This window comes from Panulirus ornatus, chromosome 26 (genome assembly GCF_036320965.1).
Source record: "Panulirus ornatus isolate Po-2019 chromosome 26, ASM3632096v1, whole genome shotgun sequence".
Lineage (NCBI taxonomy): Eukaryota > Metazoa > Arthropoda > Malacostraca > Decapoda > Palinuridae > Panulirus > Panulirus ornatus.
The window spans coordinates 1,139,103-1,159,212 of record NC_092249.1 but is presented as its reverse complement, the minus strand read 5'-3'; the positions used below and the strand labels follow the sequence as shown (position 1 = coordinate 1,159,212).

The window sequence follows — 20,110 nt, the reverse complement described above, 5'->3', positions numbered from 1 at the left end:
AAGAAATACTCTTTCAAAATGAAAATAACACATGACACATTGTGATTTTACACAGTCCTGATGCACTCCCATATTTGTCAACCATTTAATCACATTAAAGGCAAAGTTTGGGTATGTTTGATGGTATAATAGCCCCATTAATGCTATAAAGGATGCAAGGCTTACATTTTCAACAAAAATGTAAAGAAGAGTGAATAGTGAAGAAAACACCAACCATTCTAGGCATCAAGTGCAACACACTCAGCTTTCACTCCCTAAATCAATAACATCAATGCAAAAGCAACACATACTAAATGCCCTCAGAACACTACCTGGGACCAGATTTGGAAAAGGAAAAAACAATTCATCTGCTCCACTTTAAACTATGTCTCACCTGCCTGGTATTTCATCCTCTAAAGCAAATAAGACAATTGCAAAGCATACAAAATTGTGCACTCAGAACAACTGTTGATTGCCTAGCAACCACAAGCATTCATCACCTTGACAATGAAACAAAGATCTTCCCAAAACAGTCACACCTCAACATACTCAGGACTCAATTCTCTGTAACAGAACTAGACACCATCCCACCCCCACTATAACTAACCACTAACCCTCCAGTAGAAACAAAAGCATAAACCAGCTCACACTTCAGTATCCTCTACTCACAGATACCACCTCCAGCAAATAGAACACTTAACAAAAAACACACTGAAATAAACCAGCAAACACTAAACCTACCTACCTCTCTACTCAATCTTTAACTCCCACCCTCAGACATATCATCTATCTATGTCTCAGATGCCCATTCCCTTTGGGAACTCCCACCAAGATGGTGGCCAAGCCAAAAGAGTCTCCATTTATCCCCCTCCTCACATGCCTCACTCGAATACAACATTCCATGCATTCTTACACCATTTCTCTCCTTCCAGTGCTCTTTTTCACTCTATTTTCCCATGTCTCAGATGGTATTCCTTGCACACTAACCCCAAAGGACACTGTCATACATTCACCTTGTAAACTTCCTGTCTTACATTTTTTCCACATGCCCAAACCACCTCAAAGTATTACGTTTCACCCACTCTACCACTCCACAATTCATTTCCTAAGCATTCCCTGACACACCAGATCTCTCATACACCGCCTCATTATTTTATTCACTCCATCTAGTCATACCACATACTCCTTTCAAATAACTCACTTCCACAGCCTGGATTCTTGACCTATGTGACTCATCCCATGTCGTTTCAGCTGCATAGGTCAGGGTTGGGATGACTATGCTGTCCATAATCCTTTCTTCACTTCCATATTCACACCTGTATCCTTCGCTCTTCTATTAAGGGACCCAATGACTTCAACCCTGTACTGTTCTCTACCTTATCTTTTCTTCTTCAACACCAAAATTTACCCAAGTTTATTTCGTTCTGTCACCTCTATCAGAAATTACACTCTCCAGACAAAGTTGTGTGTGTGTGTGTGTGTGTGTGTGTGTGTGTGTGTGTGTGTGTGTGGCAACTAAGCAGTAAGTGTTCAGTATTTTCAATGTGGTATCTGAACACTGGGCATCCATATCAAGCACAAAAAAAAAAAAAAAATCAACTCTAACACTTTTTTTTTTTTTTTTTGCTTTGTCGCTGTCTCCCGCGTTTGTGAGGTAGTGCAAGGAAACAGACGAAAGAAATGGCCCAACCCACCCCCATACACATGTATATACATACGTCCACACACGCAAATATACATACCTACACAGCTTTCCATGGTTTACCCCAGACGCTTCACAGGCTCTGATTCAATCCACTGACAGCACGTCAACCCCAGTATACCACATCGATCATATTCACTCTATTCCTTGCCCGCCTTTCACCCTCCTGCATGTTCAGGCCCCGATCACACAAAATCTTTTTCACTCCATCTTTCCACCTCCAATTTGGTCTCCCACTTCTCCTCGTTCCCTCCACCTCCGACACATATATCCTCTTGGTCAATCTTTCCTCACTCATTCTCTTCATGTGCCCAAACCATTTCAAAACACCCTCTTCTGCTCTCTCAACCACGCTCTTTTTATTTCCACACATCTCTCTTACCCTTACGTTACTTACTCGATCAAACCACCTCACACCACACATTGTCCTCAAACATCTCATTTCCAGCACACCCATCTTCCTGCGCACAACTCTATCCATAGCCCACGCCTCGCAACCATACAACATTGTTGGAACCACTATTCCTTCAAACATACCCATTTTTGCTTTCCGAGATAATGTTCTCGACTTCCACACATTCTTCAAGGCTCCCAGGATTTTCGCCCCCTCCCCCACCCTATGAGCCACTTCTGCTTCCATGGTTCCATCCGCTGCCATATCCACTCCCAGATATCTAAAACACTTTACTTCATCCAGTTTTTCTCCATTCAAACTTACCTCCCAATTGACTTGACCCTCAACCCTACTATACCTAATTACCTTGCTCTTATTCACATTTACTCTTAACTTTCTTCTTTCACACACTTTACCAAACTCAGTCACCAGCTTCTGCAGTTTCTCACATGAATCAGCCACCAGCGTTGAATCATCAGTGAACAACAACTGACTCACTTCCCAAGCTCTCTCATCCCCAACAGACTTCATACTTGCCCCTCTTTCCAAAACTCTTGCATTCACCTCCCTAACAACCCCATCCATAAACAAATTAACCAACCATGGAGACATCACACACCCCTGCCGCAAACCTACATTCACTGAGAACCAATCACTTTCCTCTCTTCCTACACGTACACATGCCTTACATCCTCGATAAAAACTTTTCACTGCTTCTAACAACTTGCCTCCCACACCATATATTCTTAATACCTTCTACAGAGCATCTCTATCAACTCTATCATATGCCTTCTCCAGATCCATAAATGCTACATACAAATCCATTTGCTTTTCTAAGTATTTCTCACATACATTCTTCAAAGCAAACACCTGATCCACACATCCTCTACCACTTCTGAAACCACACTGCTCTTCCCCAATCTGATGCTCTGTACATGCCTTCACCCTCTCAATCAATACCCTCCCATATAGCAGTTATGTACGGTAATATGTCCAAACTAGAGACCCCTATCCACAGATAAGTCCAAGAGACATTTCTACTGAGTCCCTTGACCACTCTGTGTGCTCTGGTTCAACTTGCTGACAGCACATCACATCCTGTATACCACATTACCCCAATTCCTTCCATCTCTTGCAAACCTCTCATCCTCCCACATGTTGTGGCCCTAAAAACTCAAAAATTTCTTTCCATGCTTTCTTTCAATTCCATTTTGGTCTCCCGCAATTACTTGCTTCCTCCATTTACGACATATATATTCTCTCAGTCAGTCTCCCTTCACCAATTCGCTCTATATGCCCAAACCAATTCAACACATCCCCTTCAGTTCTCTCGATCACACTCAGCTTACTACTGGACCCACCTCTTACACTATCATTCTTACACAATTAACCCCCCTCACATCACATAGTTCACAATACGGTCTTCCCAGTTTCTTGCTTCCTCCATTTATGACACAAATATTCTCTATCAGTCTCCCTTCACCCATCCTCTCTATATGTTCAAACCAATTCACCCACCCCATTCAGCTCTATCAGTCACTCAGCTTACTACTGCATCCATCTCTTACACAATCAACCCAACCTACATTACATGTTGCTCACAAGGTTTTCATTTCCAAAGCATCTAAAATCCTCTATTTTTTGCTACTTAGGGCCCGAGAGTCACACCCATAAAGCACCACTGGGACTACCATACTATCAGATATATCTTTCTCACCCTCAGAGACAGTGACCTCTCCCTCCATACACTCTTCAATGAATCCAGGACACTTGCCCCCTTACCATCCCTATGGTTCACCTTAGATCTCATGGTTCCAACTGCTGCCAAGTCCATTGCCAGATATCTATAACATTCTATTTCCTATTAAGTTCTCTCAATTCAAACTTACACTTAAACCAATCTTTCTTTCTTTCCTTTTAAACTGTTTTACATTTTCTCTCAACTTTCTTCTTCCACATAATTTTCCAAATTCAAAACCAGCTTCTACAGTTCCTTACTCGAGTAATGTCTGTGGTTTTCCTACATTTCACATGACAGCTAAAAAATGGATGAGAGCGGATGCAGCCTTTCTTCGTCTGTACCTGGCGCTACCTGATCAGAATTTAATGGTTTATCTATTTCATGTAAATTCCTCTTTTCAGAGCAGGGTTGGTTTACATAACATATCTAATACAGTTCCACATGTGCATTATGTAGTTTCTACATTCACTTTTGCTTCATACAAAAATTCCTCATTTCAATACATCTTTCATCTACACTCAATAATTTGAAACAATGATCTGTAAAAAGCAATCATCTTTTTTGTGAAATATTTGCTTACAGCTCCTTATAACAAAAATAAAATCAACTAATTTCTGTTGATAAAGACATTCTCCTTGTTCTCTCCAATTCTGACACACATATCCTCTTTGTCAACCTTCCTTCACTCATTCTCTCCAATGTCCAAACCATTTCAGCACAGTGTTTTCGGCTATCTCAAACACACTCCTTACATTACCACACCTCTCTCTTACTCTTTCATTACTTACTTGAGCAAACCAGCTGACACCAGATATGGTCCTCGAACACTTCATTTCTAACACACCCACTCTCCTCCCCCACATATACTTATCTATAGCTCATTCCTCGCATCCACATAATAATACTGGGACAAATATACCTTCAAACACCCATTTTTGCATTCCCAGAAAATGATCTCTCTTTCTTCACATTGGTCAGAGCTCCCAGATCCTTTGCCCTTTCACCAACCCTGTGAATCACTTCCACAGTTCCATTTACTGCAATGTCCTTCCCATGTATCTGAAATATTTCAATTCTTCCAATTTTTCTACATTCACACTTGCAGCCCAACTAACCTGTCCCTAAACTCTGCTAAACCTAATATCCTTGATTTTATTCACATTTACTCTCAACTTCCTCCTGTCACATACCCTTCCAAACTCAGTCACCAAGTTTTACGGTTTCACATTTGAATCTGCCACCAGTGCTTATCACCAGCAAACAAATGACTCACTTCCCAGGCCCTCTCATCCCTTGCAGACTGCATACTAGCTCTGCTCTCAAAGACTCTTGCATTTACCTCCCTCACCATCCCATCAATAAACAAATTAAATTAACATGGGGACATACACCCCTGACACTATCTCACTTATGTGGCAAATTGTGATCATATGAAAAAATAAATCTTATGATCCCTACTTTTTTCGTATATGCTCACCATTTCCTGAGCAAGCGACTTAGTGTCAGGAACAAACGACAGAGCCTTAGAGGAGAAAATCCTCACTTAGCTCCTTGTTCTGATCTTCTTCTGGAAAGTAATACAGAAAGGGAGGATTTCCAGTCACCTGCTCCTGACCCTCTTTGTCACCTTCAATGACATGCAGGAAATACATGGGCAGTGTTCTTTCTCCCATTCCAAGGGATCTCTGATATATGATCAAATCATACTATCCTTTAGATCTTTATTCAACAATAGAGCTAATAACAAGATTGAACATGCCATTTCAGAGGGTGGACACATTAAGGATACTCTCCACAAGAAAGCCTATGGCAAAAAGATGATCCAAATTATCATATAATACGCTTTAGTCTGGTAAATCATTTTCCTTTACCTACCTGATGAAACTGAAAAGAACAAGTTATAATAAGGCAGAACTACAACAGCATCATCGTCTTTTTATATTTTCCCCATACATACATACATTCATCAAACTGCTTAATCATAAGACACATTCTAGAGGCAATACCAAGTCATCAATTGATATCATCTAATTAGTAGGAATCCAGTATCATACTATGAACTCCCTACAAACCTACAATTAGTTACACAGCCCTCCTGAATCTACAATAGTAATCATGTGACAAAATAAAATGCATGTTATATGGCATGACATCACCATTACAAAAATGAAGCTTCGAAAGCATCTAAAGTACAAAACTTTGATATCTGGTAATAGAGGACAGTATCAAAATTCAAAACAAATTATACAGCATGCATAAATATCATGCAGCCTCCATACACATTCAATGCTGTACAAGAATTGTACAATTACCGCAAAGCTTGATTGTATATCAGAAGATTGTTTACCCATTTCTTTTACATGAGGGGTGTCAATCACAGTTCTCTAGGAAAAGCCTTTAGCACAACAAAATGAGTTTCATGCCTGTGCATACTCCAACAATCTTCTGCTTCAAGACTTCCAGGTAAGGTCTTCATCAGTATCAAAGTAATGGGGACTATGGCTAAGGTGCTTCAAGAGAATGTCAAAAAACTAAAATTTAGGGTTAAGATTTGCAGGCACACACACTGAGCACACCCTACACAGAAACTATTCAATCTGTTAACACAATATCCAACAATCATAAAAACAATTGCAAAAACTATAAATAATGGAGTATCACAGTTGTTCTTTGAAGCTTTGTGAATGTGAGTTAAACCTAATAAAAACTCTCACTTCTACACACAATGCTCCTTAACTGCCTAAAACAAAAAGTAAATACTCCTAAGGATTTCACCTCTTCACTCAAATGATGCACATTTTATGGCCTAGAATGTCGTAAGAATACATTATTATAAGACAGTAAGCAGTCTTATACAGTTAAAAAACTGGTTCCATATCCATTCTATGGACATGAAAAACACTATGCTCCAAATCTCACCTACATCTTCCACTAAACAAATGATTACTTCCATATGCAATCTACCTCTCCACAGTTTCTACTGAAAATTACTCTTATGGAAAGACCAGCAATGTGTGCCACCTGAGAAAGAGGATGAAAGCTATCAATTATAACAGCAATTCATTAGAATTCTAGTTCTGAGGAATATACTATTTTACCAAAACAAAAAAAATTCTTCTTTCATGCATTGTAAGTGCTCTTGCTCAAACGCAAACCAATCTAATGAGCAGCAATTCCGACTGCTGGATTTTATGATTAAAATAAAACATGTACAAATGTATTTGATGATACAGCACCAATTTCACTTCCAAAACTAGGCAACAAAATAAGTGACATTGCAATAAATTTTGGAAATAAACTGCATGCCTCTAGAATTATCCAGCCATATCTTGTCATAAATGGAACTTGAAGGGCCATCATGAGCTCCTATACCATTACCGGCTTTAAAAGAACACAGTGGAAATATTATAAGGCTTTCACTGAGTTCAATCTAGCCCCTTAGTGAGGTACACATGATGGTCCAGCCTAAACTACCTTGATAAGAAGGATGGCATCAATAGCTGCAATTGCAGCAAAACCCAAAGCGATCATAAACACAATGATGCCAACAATGTAGTTGGCTGGGGCATTGCTGTGACTCAAAGTGGATAGTCCAAGGATGAAGCCGCTGGTAACACAACATTTATCACATTAGAAACATATAACATGAGGAAAAAAAATCTATCTAAAACCATATAAATTGTATATATTATCTACAGAGCAAGGAAAATCATTAATTCTAATAAAATTAAATTTTGAAGTTTTGTTCATTAGTAGCATGCACTATCATGATATCAGTAATATTAAATTAATCTCCCTAAAAAAAAAAAGTCAATTATAAAAGTCAAATCAACTTCCATAAAAAAAATAAATCAGCAATATAAGTCAAATTATCAACACCCATCAGCATAATTCTGAGTTATTCAATAAAAAAATGGCTGATACCTTAACTGAATTTAAGCATGAGCCTATTTAAATAATCATACTTTACATTATAATGAAATCATATGTTTGATACTCTAGTGTTGCAACATCATAAAATCTATTAATATAATTTCAAAGAATACATAATGAGTTATGCAAAAAAAGAAAAAAAATGCATAACTAGAGATGTAGACATGTTGACTGCTCATCAAAGAAATTCAATGCTTATTTCTCCATTCAAAACTAAGAGATAACCTTAATCCAAATGACCCATTTTGAAGCTGCTTCTCTCTGCAAAGTTAAACCTGAAAATGAATCACATTACAATACATATAATGCAGCTGAGATTAAGTTTCCACATACACAAGTGATTTCCTTTTTCAGAAGCAATGAAAGCAATTAACACTTTCGATTGACAACAATTACGGTGATTTCTTTCATCAGTGAAAATTGAAAACCATTATATTCATTTGAGTATGATACTGAAAAGTAATCAGTGACACATTTATGTGCACGACTGGGTATAAACAAAATGATATCCATGGATTTTCAACATTACATTCTGTCAATATATGTACACACTTCACACAATCATGCGGTGTAAAATACTTAGAGTATTAAGGGGAAGGTAAAGATAGAAGATGAAGTTACTATGAGAAATGACAAATCAACTGCTGAGGAAAAGAAAGGAGTAAAACAAATGGTGTTATATGTGTTGACTGGGGTAAAGAATACACTGTATAGTAGAGGAATAAATGAGATGCTGAAAAAATCAAATTGTTGGTGTTTATGAACAAGGCAAAATATAAGCACTAAGAATGGTGACAAAACCAAGACTTGATAGTATGATGGGAATGCAAGAAACGTAACACAAAGGTTATCAGAGGCTTAGTTAGTGGTAATGCACAGTAACTAGAAGGAAAAAGTTATCAGGTTAAAGAATCAATACAAAGCAGAAATCAGATAAATATAGGAGGTTGTACATATGGGAAAAATATGAAGTGAGGATTAAGAGAAGTTAGCAGCTTTAGGAAAACAAAATTGTCTTTCCTATAAACTGGTTCTCCTGCCTTAGCAAGATAGCATCAGGAAGAAGTAAATAATGGCTTCATTTCCACATATCCACTCTCTACTTGTCATGCATAACATACTGACACCAGAGTCTACCTCAACTGATTAGCCTCGCACACTACCCCATTGTTTACCTTGATTGCTTTCACATTGGAACAGTATCTGAAGGATGAGAAGACATTGTGAAAAGAGAGATGCAACTCTATTAATGTAAACAGCAAACTATCAAACCACAACATGAGTGTAAAAGACTGAAGGACTATTGTGAAGAGTTGCTGAATGTTAAAGAACACTGCAATGTTATTGACTGCAAGAAATGTGATGTGGTTATCATGGTAGTCTTTTTGAAAATCTGGTCATCCATATTTTCCCCTAATAGCTTTAGAGTCTGTAATGAGACTTGTTTGAAATATTTCAGGTTTTGAATGCAATAAAAAAAGGCAGGATGCACAAACAGTTTAGTTCTCCTATAATCCCCTGAATACCTGTTGGTATTAATGGATTCATTTAGCTAGGTGAGCAGCTAAAGCCCTCATGTACTTCTTGCTTAATCCCGAAAGTTTAGTAGTCTGTTTCCTTGAATCCCCATGTCTAAATTCTTTTCCTGACATTAAAATCAGAAAAATTACCCTAGAGTAGTAAGCACTCCAATTGAGACTTTTGTGTAATACTGTAATGATATCTTGAGTAATACAAAGCAGTTAATTATAAGATGTGGTGAAAAACACATTTGGACTCAACAATTTCATTTGGGACATGTATTGACTCTGAGGTGTTGACAAAAACTCAAAACAGAGGAATTCCTTTTTCAGTATAATTTGTAACTGAATGATTTTGGATGTGTTTGTTATGAATTTGTGTGCACATGTGTTTCTCATTATGTCTCCCATCATAAACATCCAGCAGGATGACAGTGTTCTAACAAATGTAAACAAAACACTAAAATGAGTAGCTAAACAAAACATCTTACCATCCTAAGCTGATTAATGACAGAGTGAAGGAATATTATTCTAATTCACTTTACACTATATTTTTGTTACAGACAACTTTTTTGTTTCCCAGTGTTTGAAGCCATTACTAATTTCCCCTTCACTACCTGTTTACTGCACAATTACAAGAAAAGCATTCCCACATCTTCCTGGCAATACTGCTATCCACCTTCCAGTTATGTTCAATAACTGGCATATTCTCTTCAATTTAAAGAACTGGTCAATTATCATCATCAAAACAACCAAATAGTGGTGGTTATTATGACCACCACATTCTTCTTTCCTATGATGTGGGAAGTTACAGGGCCTCTTCTCCCTATAACTGTATTCTCCATTATCAAAAGTTCCATACTCATTAACATGCAATGGAACAAAAGCAAACAACCTCTCAATGCATTCATGATCACTTATGATCACTGTAATGTGCAAAGAGTGGCTTTTGTAGTATCATTAGCCAAAGTTCAATTTTTATTCGCATTCTTCGACTGAAATGTCAAGCAAGAGTAATGTTTCCATTCATTCATATCCCAAAAAAATATTTGTAATTTCATGCTTCAACCAATAACACAATAACTTTAAAGTAATGGAAATTATTCAACTGTATACATTTCTTCAAGAGATGTGCAAATAAAATCGCAACATAAATACAAAGTCACTTACCAACTCCCCATTGGAATCCCAATGGCACAAATTATGCTGAAAATCAGTTGAAAGAAAAATACAAAGAAGAAGACCATGAAGTTGAAGGAACTGTCATTCCTGCAATCAAAGAAAAAAAAATTCTATCAGACAAAGAAAGATTTAGTGTTCAAGTAATCATTAACTTGTTTCATTTATATTTATCATACTCGATTGCCACTTCCCACATTAGCAAGGTAGCACCAGGAAACAGATGAAGAATGGTTTTAGAAGTGGTAGAGGATGCGTGGATCAGGTGTCTGCTTTGAAGAATGTGTGAGAAATACTTAGAAAAACAAAAGGATTTGGATGTAGCATTTATGGATCTAGAGAAGGCATATGATAGGGTTAATACAGATGCTTTGTGGAAGGTCTTAAGAGTACATATGGCGTGGGAGGTAAGCTGCTAGAAGCATTGAAAAGTTCTTACCAAGGATGTTTGGCATGTGTATGAGGAGGAAGAGAGGAGAGTGAGTGGTTTACGGTGAAGGTCAGTCTGCGGCAGGGGTGTGTGATGTACACTTGCTTGTTGAATTTGTTTATGGATGGGGTGGTTAGGTAGGTGAATGCAAGAGTTTTGGAAAGTGGGGCAAGTATGCAGTCTGTTGGGCATGAGAGGGCCAAGGAAGTGAGTCAGTTATTGTTTGCTGATGATACAGCTCTGGAGGCTGATTCAAGTGAAAAACTGCAGAAGTTGGTGACTGAGTTTGGAAAAAGTGTGAAAGGAGAAAGATGAGTGTAAATGTGCATAAGAGCAAAGTTATTAGGTTCAGTAGGGTTCCGGGACAGGTAAACTGGGATGTGAGTTTGAATGGAGAAAAATGTGAGGACGTGAAGTGTTTGAGATATCTGGGAGTGGACTCGGTAGCAAATGGAACCATGGAAAGAGAAGTGAGTGCCAGGGTGGGGGAGGGAAAGAAGGTTCTGGGAGCAATGAAGAATATATGGAAGAGAGAAAATTATCTTGGAGAGCAAAAATGGGCATGTTTGAAGGAATAGTGGTCCCACCAATAATATATAGTTGTGAGGCATGGGCTATAGATTGGGTTGTAAGGAGGAGAGTGGACATGTTGGAAATTAAATTTCTTAGTACAATATGTGTGTGAGAAGCTTTGATCAAATAAGTAATGAAAGGGTAAGAGAGATGTGTGGAAATAAAAAGCGTGGTTGAGAGAGCAGAAGAGGGTGTGTTGAAATGGTTTGGACATATGAAGAGAATGAGTAAGGAAAGGCTGACAAAGAGGATATATGTGTCAGAGGAGGAGGGAACAAGAAGTGGGGGACCAAATTGGAGATGGAAGGAGAGTGAAAAAGATTTTAAGTGATTGGGGTCTGAACATACAAGAGGGGGGAGAGGCATGCAAGGAATAGAGTAAACTGGAACGATGTGGTATACTGGAGTCAACATGCCGTCAATGGATTGAACCAGGGCATGTGAAACGTCTGAGGTAAACCATGGAAAGGTCTGTGAGGCCTGGATGTGGACAGGAAGCTGTGGTTTCACTGCATTACGCATAACAGCTAGAGACTGAGTGTGAACGAATGTGGCCTTTTCGTCTGTTTTCCTGGCGCTACCTCTCTGAAGCAGGGGGTAACGATGCTGTTTCCTGTGGGCAACCAAGTATGTGTGATGTCTCCATGGTTGTTTGATTTGTTTATGGATGGGGTTATTAGGGAGGTGAATGCATGAGTTTTGGAGAGAGGGGCAAGTATGCAGTCTGTTGTGGATGAGAGGGCTTGGGAAGTGAGTCAGCTGTTGTTCGCTGATGATAAAGTGCTAGTGGCTGATTCAGGTGAGAAACTGCAGAAGCTGGTAACTGAGTTTGGTAAAGTGTGTGAAAGAAGAAAGCTGAGAGTAAATGTGAATAAGAGCAAGGTTATTAGGTACAGTAGGGTTGAGGGACAAGTCAACTGGGAGGTAAGTTTGAATGTACAGTAGGGTTGAGGGACAAGTCAACTGGGAGGTAAGTTTGAATGGAGAAAAACTGGAGAAAGTGAAGTGTTTTAGATGTCTAGGAGTGGATTTGGCAGAGGATGGAACCATGGAAGTGGAAGCGAGTCACAGGGAGGGGGCGAGAGTTGTGGGAGCCTTGAGAAATGCGTGGAAGGTGAGAACATTATCTCAGAAAGCAAAAATGGGTATGTCTGAAGGAATAGTGGTACCAACAATGTTATATGGTTGCGAGGCGTGGGCTATGGATAGGGTTATGCAGAGGAGGGTGGATGTGTTGGAAATGAGATGTTTAAGGACAATATGTGGTCTAAGATGGTTTGATCGAATAAGTAATGAATGGTTTAGAGAGATGTGTAGTAATAAAAAGAGTAAGGTTGAGAAAGCAGAAGAGAGTGTATTGAAATGGTTTGGTCACATGGAGAGAATGAGTAAGGAAAGATTGACAAAGAGAATATATATGTGTCAAGAGGTGGAGGGAACGACAAGAAGTGGGAGACCAAATTGGAGGTGAAAGGATTGAGTGAAAAAGATTTTGAGCGATCATGGCCTGAACATGCAGGAGGGTGAAAGGCATGCAAGGAATAGAGTGAACAGAAACGATGTGGTATACCAGGATCGACATGCTGTCAATGGATTGAAACAGGGCATGTGAAGCATCTGGGGTAAACCATGGAAAGTTTTGTGGGGCCTAGATGTGGAAAAGGAGTTGTGGTTTCAGTGCATTATACATGACAGCTAGAGACTGAGTGTAAACGAATGTGGGCTTTGTTGTCATTTCCTAGCGCTACATCGCGCGCGTGCTGGGGGGAGAGGTTATTTCATGTGTGGCAGGGTGGTGACAGGGAATTAATAAAGGCAGCAAGTATGAATCATGTACATGTGTATATATGTATATGTCTGTGTATGTATATATATGTATACGTTGAAATGTTTATTATATCTATATTTATTTTGCTTTGTCACTGTCTCCCGCGTTTGCGAGGTAGCGCAAGGAAACAGACGAAAGAAATGGCCCAACCCACCCCCATACACATGTATATACATACACGTCCACACACGCAAATATAATGTACACATATATATATACACACACAGACACATACATATATACCCATGCACACAATTCACACTGTCTGCCCCCATTCACTCCCATCGCTACCTCGCCACACATGGAATACCATCCCCCTCCCCCCTCATGTGTGCGAGATAGTGCTAGGAAAAGACAACAAAGGCCCCATTCTTTCACACTCAGTCTCTAGCTGTCATGCAATAATGCCCGAAACCACAGCTCCCTTTCCACATCCAGGCCCCACACAACTTTCCATGGTTTACCCCAGACGCTTCACATTCCCTGGTTCAATCCACTGACAGCACGTCAACCCCGGTATACCACATCAATACAATTCACTCTATTCCTTGCCCGCCTTTCACCCTCCTGCGAGTTCAGGCCCCGATCACTCAAAATCTTTTTCACTCCATCTTTCCACCTCCAATTTGGTCTCCCACTTCTCCTCGTTCCCTCCACCTCCAAAAAACATGTATCCTCTTGGTCAATCTTTCCTCACTCATGCTCTCTATGTGCCCAAACGTTGAAATGTATAGGTATGTATATGTGCGTGTGGACGTGTATGTATATACATGTGTATGTAGGTGGGTTGGGCCATTCTTTCGTCTGTTTCCTTGCACTACCTAGCTAATGCTGGAGACAGCGACAAAGTATAATAAAATAAATATTTATTTATTTATCTATTTATCATATTCATCATATTTATTACAATATACTTAATCGCTGTTTCCCATGTCAGCGAGTGGGGCCAGGAAACAGACGAAGAGTGGTCCATCCACTCATATACACATATATATGTACATAAACGCTCATTCACGCACATATACATACACATAAACATATATACATATAAACACATGTACATATGTACATAAATATACATACAAATACACAGACATATACATATATACACATGTACATGTAATTAAATTTTAGGGAGAATAAAATGATGTTCTGGAAGGAGGTAAATAAAGTGCCTAAGACAAGGGAGCACATGGGAACTTCAGTGAAGGGCACAAATGGGGAGGTGATAACAAGTAGTGGTGATGTGAGAAGGAGATGGAGTGAGTATTTTGAAGGTTTGTTGAATGTGTTTGATGATAAGAGTGGCAGATATAGGGTGTTTTGGTCGAGGTGGTGTGCAAAGTGAGAGGGTTAGGGAAAATGATTTGGTAAACAGAGAAGAGGTTGTAAAAGCTTTGCGGAAGATGAAAGCCGGAAAGGCAGCAGGTTTGGATGGTATTGCAGTGGAATTTATTAAAAAAGGGGGTGACTGTATTGTTGACTGGTTGGTAAGGTTATTTAATGTATGTATGACTCATGGTGAGGTGCCTGAGGATTGGCGGAATGCGTGCATAGTGCCATTGTACAAAGGCAAAGGGGATAAGAGTGAATGCTCAAATTACAGAGGTATAAGTTTGTTGAGTATTCCTGGGAAATTATATGGGAGGGTACTGATTGAGAGGGTGAAGGCATGTACAGAGCATCAGATTGGGGAAGAGCAGTGTGGTTTCAGAAGTGGTAGAGGATGTGTGGGTCAGGTGTTTGCTTTGAAGAATGTATGTGAGAAATACTTAGAAAAGCAAATGGATTTGTATGTAGCATTTATGGATCTGGAGAAGGCATATGATAGAGTTGATAGAGATGCTCTGTGGAAGGTATTAAGAATATATGGTGTGGGAGGCAAGTTGTTAGAAGCAGTGAAAAGTTTTTATCGAGGATGTAAGGCATGTGTACGTGTAGGAAGAGAGGAAAGTGATTGGTTCTCAGTGAATGTAGGTTTGCGGCAGGGGTGTGTGATGTCTCCATGGTTGTTTAATTTGTTTAAGGATAGGGTTGTTAGGGAGGTGAATGCAAGAGTTTTGGAAAGAGGGGCAAGTATGAAGTCTGTTGTGGATGAGACAGCTTGGGAAGTGAGTCAGTTGTTGTTCGCTGATGATACAGCGCTGGTGGCTGATTCATGTGAGAAACTGCAGAAGCTGGTGACTGAGTTTGGTAAAGTGTGTGAAAGAAGAAAGTTAAGAGTAAATGTGAATAAGAGCAAGGTTATTAGGTACAGTAGGGGTGAGGGTCAAGTCAATTAGGAGGTAAGTTTGAATGGAGAAAAACTGGAGGAAGTAAAGTGTTTTAGATATCTAGGAGTGGATATGGCAGTGGATGGAACCATGGAAGCGGAAGTGAATCATAGGGTGGGGGAGGGGGCGAAAATCCTGGGAGCCTTGAAGAATGTGTGGAAGTCGAGAACATTATCTCGGAAAGCAAAAATGGATATGTTTGAAGGAATAGTGGTTCCAACAATGTTGTATGGTTGCGAGGCATGGGCTATGGTTAGAGTTGTGCACAGGAGGGTGGATATGCTGGAAATGAGATGTTTGAGGACAATGTGTGGTGTGAGGTGGCTTGATCGAGTAAGTAATGTAAGGGTAAGAGAGATGTGTGGAAATAAAAAGAGCGTGGTTGAGAGAGCAGAAGAGGGTGTTTTGAAATGGTTTGGGCACATGGAGAGAATGAGTGAGGAAAGATTGACCAAGAGGATATGTGTGTCGGAGGTGGAGGGAACGAGGAGAAGTGGGAGACCAAATTGGAGGTGGAAAGATGGAGTGAAAAAGATTTTGAGTGATCGGGGCCTGAACAAGCAGGAGGGTGAAAGGCGGGCAAGGAATAGAGTGAATTGGATCGATGTGGTATACCGGGGTTGACATGCTGTCAGTGGATTGAATCAGGGCATGTGAAGCATCTGGGGTAAACCATGGAAAGTTGTGTGGGGCCTGGACGTGGAAAGGGAGCTGTGGTTTCGGACATTATTGCATGACAGCTAGAGACTGAGTGTGAAAGAATGGGGCCTTTGTTGTCTTTTCCTAGCGCTACCTCGCACACATGAGGAGGGAGGGGGATGGTATTCCATGTGTGGCGAGGTGGCGATGGGAATGAATAAAGGCAGACAGTGTGAACTGTGTGCATGGGTATATATGTATGTGTCTGTGTGTATATATATACGTGTACATTGAGATGTATAGGTATGTATATTTGAGTGTGTGGACGTATATGTATATACATGTGTATGGGGGTGGGTTGGGCCATTTCTTTCGTCTGCTTCCTTGCGCTACCTCGCAAACGCGGGAGACAGCGACAAAAAAAAGAAAAAAGAAAAAAAATGTAATTATTACCTATCTGTACAAAATGGGGACAGCTCCATCTGTTGAACTTTCTCCATTATCATTCAATTACCTGAACTTCCATAAGCTGTCTCCATTCATCTTTCATTACTCACTTTATTCCATTCATTCACTACTTTTACTTTATAAGATTTCTTCAATCTTTTCAATCTTCTTTTCTTTCATACTATTCGCCATTTCCCGCGTTAGCGAGGTAGCATTAAGAACAGAGGACTTGGCCTTTGAAGAATATCCTCATCTGGCCCCCTTCTCTGTTCCTTCTTTGGGGGAAAAAAACAAAACAAGAGGGGAGGATTTCCAGCCTCCCGCTCACTTTCCTTTTAGTCGCCCTCTACGGCACGCAGGGAATACGTGGGAAGTATTCTTTCTCCCCATCCCTTGTTCAAATTTGGGTTCTATCTTTGTATCTTTCAAAAGAAACATTCACTATTCACATCATCAAACCGATCTAAAAACAAAGGTTGCATTTAAGTCATCCCTTCCTCTTCTCTCTTCCACTGTGGACATTTTTATGGCTTCTCACCTCTGACTTTAAAGCAGCTCTCTCAATTATGGTACTTTCTTTGCTGCATTTCTCTGGTCCTTCTCAATTACTGTTTCATGATTCTTTAACCCTTAAATATCAGGCATGGTCCAGACATTCCATCTATATCTACATCTATACTTTTGACACCCATTCCCTTTGGGAACTCCCTAAAGGGGGTGGCCATGGCAAAAGTCTCCTTAAATGTTGAATTCCAGTGCTGCTCCTTAGCCTTAAGTGCCTCATACTTAACTAACCACTGGTAGAATGCAACTATAGTACAGTTGTGTTTTCAAAAGCTCCTACCTAATGTTCTTACCAACTACTTCTATCAAATGTCTCTACCCAATATTCCTGCCTGATGTTCCAACCTACTACTTCTACGCTCCCAGCGAATTTTCCTACTTACTACTTCTACCTCACATTCCTGCTAACTATTTTTTTATTTTTTATTTTGCTTAGTCGCTGTCTCCCGCGTTTGCGAGGTAGCGCAAGGAAACAGACGAAAGAAATGGCCCAACCCACCCCCATACATATGTATATACATACACGTCCACACACGCAAATATACATACCTATACATCTCAATGTACACATATATATACACACACAGACATATACATATATACACATGTGCATAATTCATACTGTCTGCCTTTATTTATTCCCATCCTACTAACTACTTCCAGGGTTAGTGCAAAGAGCTCACTGAAGGGAAATTTATAGTTGTGAAGAATGAGTGGCATGAGTTAAGCATTGTTAAATATTATGTGTGACAGGAGATTGTGGAAAGAATGCTAGCAGTACACAGCTGGGAAAATTTAAAGCCTCTAGGCTTTCCCTGTAACTCAGCTCTCTTCATTGTGGCTCCATCTTTGCTGCTCTCCTACAGACCTCCTCTATAAGCTCATGCAGTGACCAAACTTGAGAAGCATATTCTAGTTTTAACTTTTTGTAAGATAGGAACAGCTTCCTAAATATTTCCTTAACCTTATAATTGAAAGTCATTCTAATATTTGCTTACAGATATTGTCTCTACTATTCTAATATGGAACTCTAGCAACTTGTAAGGGATGATGCTGACTCTCACGTCCTTCCTCACACAAAGAATCCTGAAGCTTATTTCCTGCTTGATAATATTCATAATGAGGCCTTCTTTCACTTCATCCCATCCTCATTACTTTACATTTATTCAGGGTGAATTTCATCAATCATGTCTCAGACCAACTTTGAAGTATGTTTCATTCCCCTTTTCATTTCCCTCATTTCCCACATGACCACTGCATCGTTTATAAACATATTCAGGTGAGGGTCCATACATACAGGCGAGTCATCTAAAGAGGTCAAGAGAGTAATTTTCCCAGAGCAGAACCTTGTGGCATTCTACTGGTGACCTTGACCAACTTAATGTTCCTCTGATAAGGGTCCTTTGGTCCCTTTCACCAACATAATCTTTTATTCATCGAAGGAGTTCCCTATATTCCTGCCTGGTGACCTAACTTTAATCAGCAAGACATGCACTATAGTACCAAATGCTTTCTTCTAGTAAAAAAATGAACAATCCACCCAGCCTTCCCTTTTGTTTAAGACAGAGCTTAATCTCTTATAGAAAGCTAAGAGGTTTGTTAAACATGACCTTCCCCTAAATTTCACTATCTATCTATGTCTCTTATGACCATTTCTTCCAGGAACTCCCAACAAGGGGTTAGCCACAACAAAAGAGCTTCCACTTATCCCTAACTTACATACCTCCCTCGCATACACCATTCCCACCATTCTTTTACCATTTTTCTCCCCCTCCCTCCCCTCTGTAGAGTCATCTGTTTGCTTTCTACTTATCTTTTCCAGAATCTTACAGACCACACCAATCAGTGAGCCAGTATGTAGTTCAGCACTATGTCCTGGTTTCCTTTCTTACAGACTAGCATGATACTTGCCCCTTTTGACTCCTCTGACATTTTGCCTCTGCAGCATCGAATGCAGTATTTCAAGAAGTTTGTCTAGTGCATATGTATAAATATTCAGCACACATAAAAATTTCATCAGGACCATGAGCCTTACATTGGTCTAGAACTTTAGCATTTTTTTTTAATGTCTTTTTTGGACATCACGATGTCTTCTAAAACCTCTACACTCCAATTTGCTGCCAAGTGAAAACACTTCAAAACTAGTTATTCACTTCCTCACATCATACACTACAATTCTTCCTTCTGAATCCCTTACCAGATTAGCAACTCTTTTGTTGAGAAATCATTCCTGATGAATCTATAGAACATTTTTTGATTTTTCCCCTGCCTTGTCCACAATAATCTTTTCAAAGTTTCTCTGTTCCTCCTTTCTCATTCTGCTATACTCCATCCTGCTCTCTCATACTTAAAAAAACTGGCTGACTGAAGTGTCGCTTAAATCACACTCTCTACATAATCATAAGTTTGAAATTCAAATTATTTTCTAAGACAAAAATTTTTATATATACATATTCTGCCTATTACATTATCTTCAAATCATTTCACATTTACATAAATATAACTTTTCAATGTATAAGCAAACACAATCAATATATCTTCTTACCTGAAAGCCTTGTAGATAGGCCTGAACCAGCAAATATATGAGAAGGGTGTGCAGATCAAGAAGTAGATAATGGCCAAGCCAAAGGTAGTACCCTGACCTAGAGCAATGAACAATCCCAAGGAACCCAGGATATTCAGTAGCAGCATCAGAGCATGAACTGTAAAAAAGAAATTGCTAAAGGCTATCAAACATGAATATATTCATGTAGTTTTGCATTAAACTTATCATGCTCTTTCTGATAATTCTTGAATTCCTATTTACTTTTACAAATAGCCAACTCTACAATAAAAAGATAACCTTTAGTTTATAAAAGCATTCATCAATAATACAATGTATCCAAAAGCATAATTCACTGACAAAAGA

The 20,110-nt window shown here is 39.4% G+C and overlaps 1 protein-coding gene across 3 annotated transcripts in view; it reads right to left on the bottom strand.

The window, feature by feature from the left end:
- Positions 1 to 20,110, bottom strand: part of Scamp (secretory carrier membrane protein) — a 57,091-nt gene that overhangs the window by 21,642 nt on the left and 15,339 nt on the right. For 2 of the 3 annotated variants that reach the window (XM_071677837.1, XM_071677838.1), the window contains exons 6-7: positions 19,748 to 19,904; positions 10,440 to 10,538 (exon numbers count right to left, since the gene is read on the bottom strand). In XM_071677837.1, the coding sequence (XP_071533938.1) occupies positions 10,440 to 10,538; positions 19,748 to 19,904 (256 nt within the window). Of the gene's footprint in view, positions 1 to 7,290; positions 7,424 to 10,439; positions 10,539 to 19,747; positions 19,905 to 20,110 lie in introns of all 3 variants that reach the window. The other variant, XM_071677836.1, reaches the window with a different exon arrangement.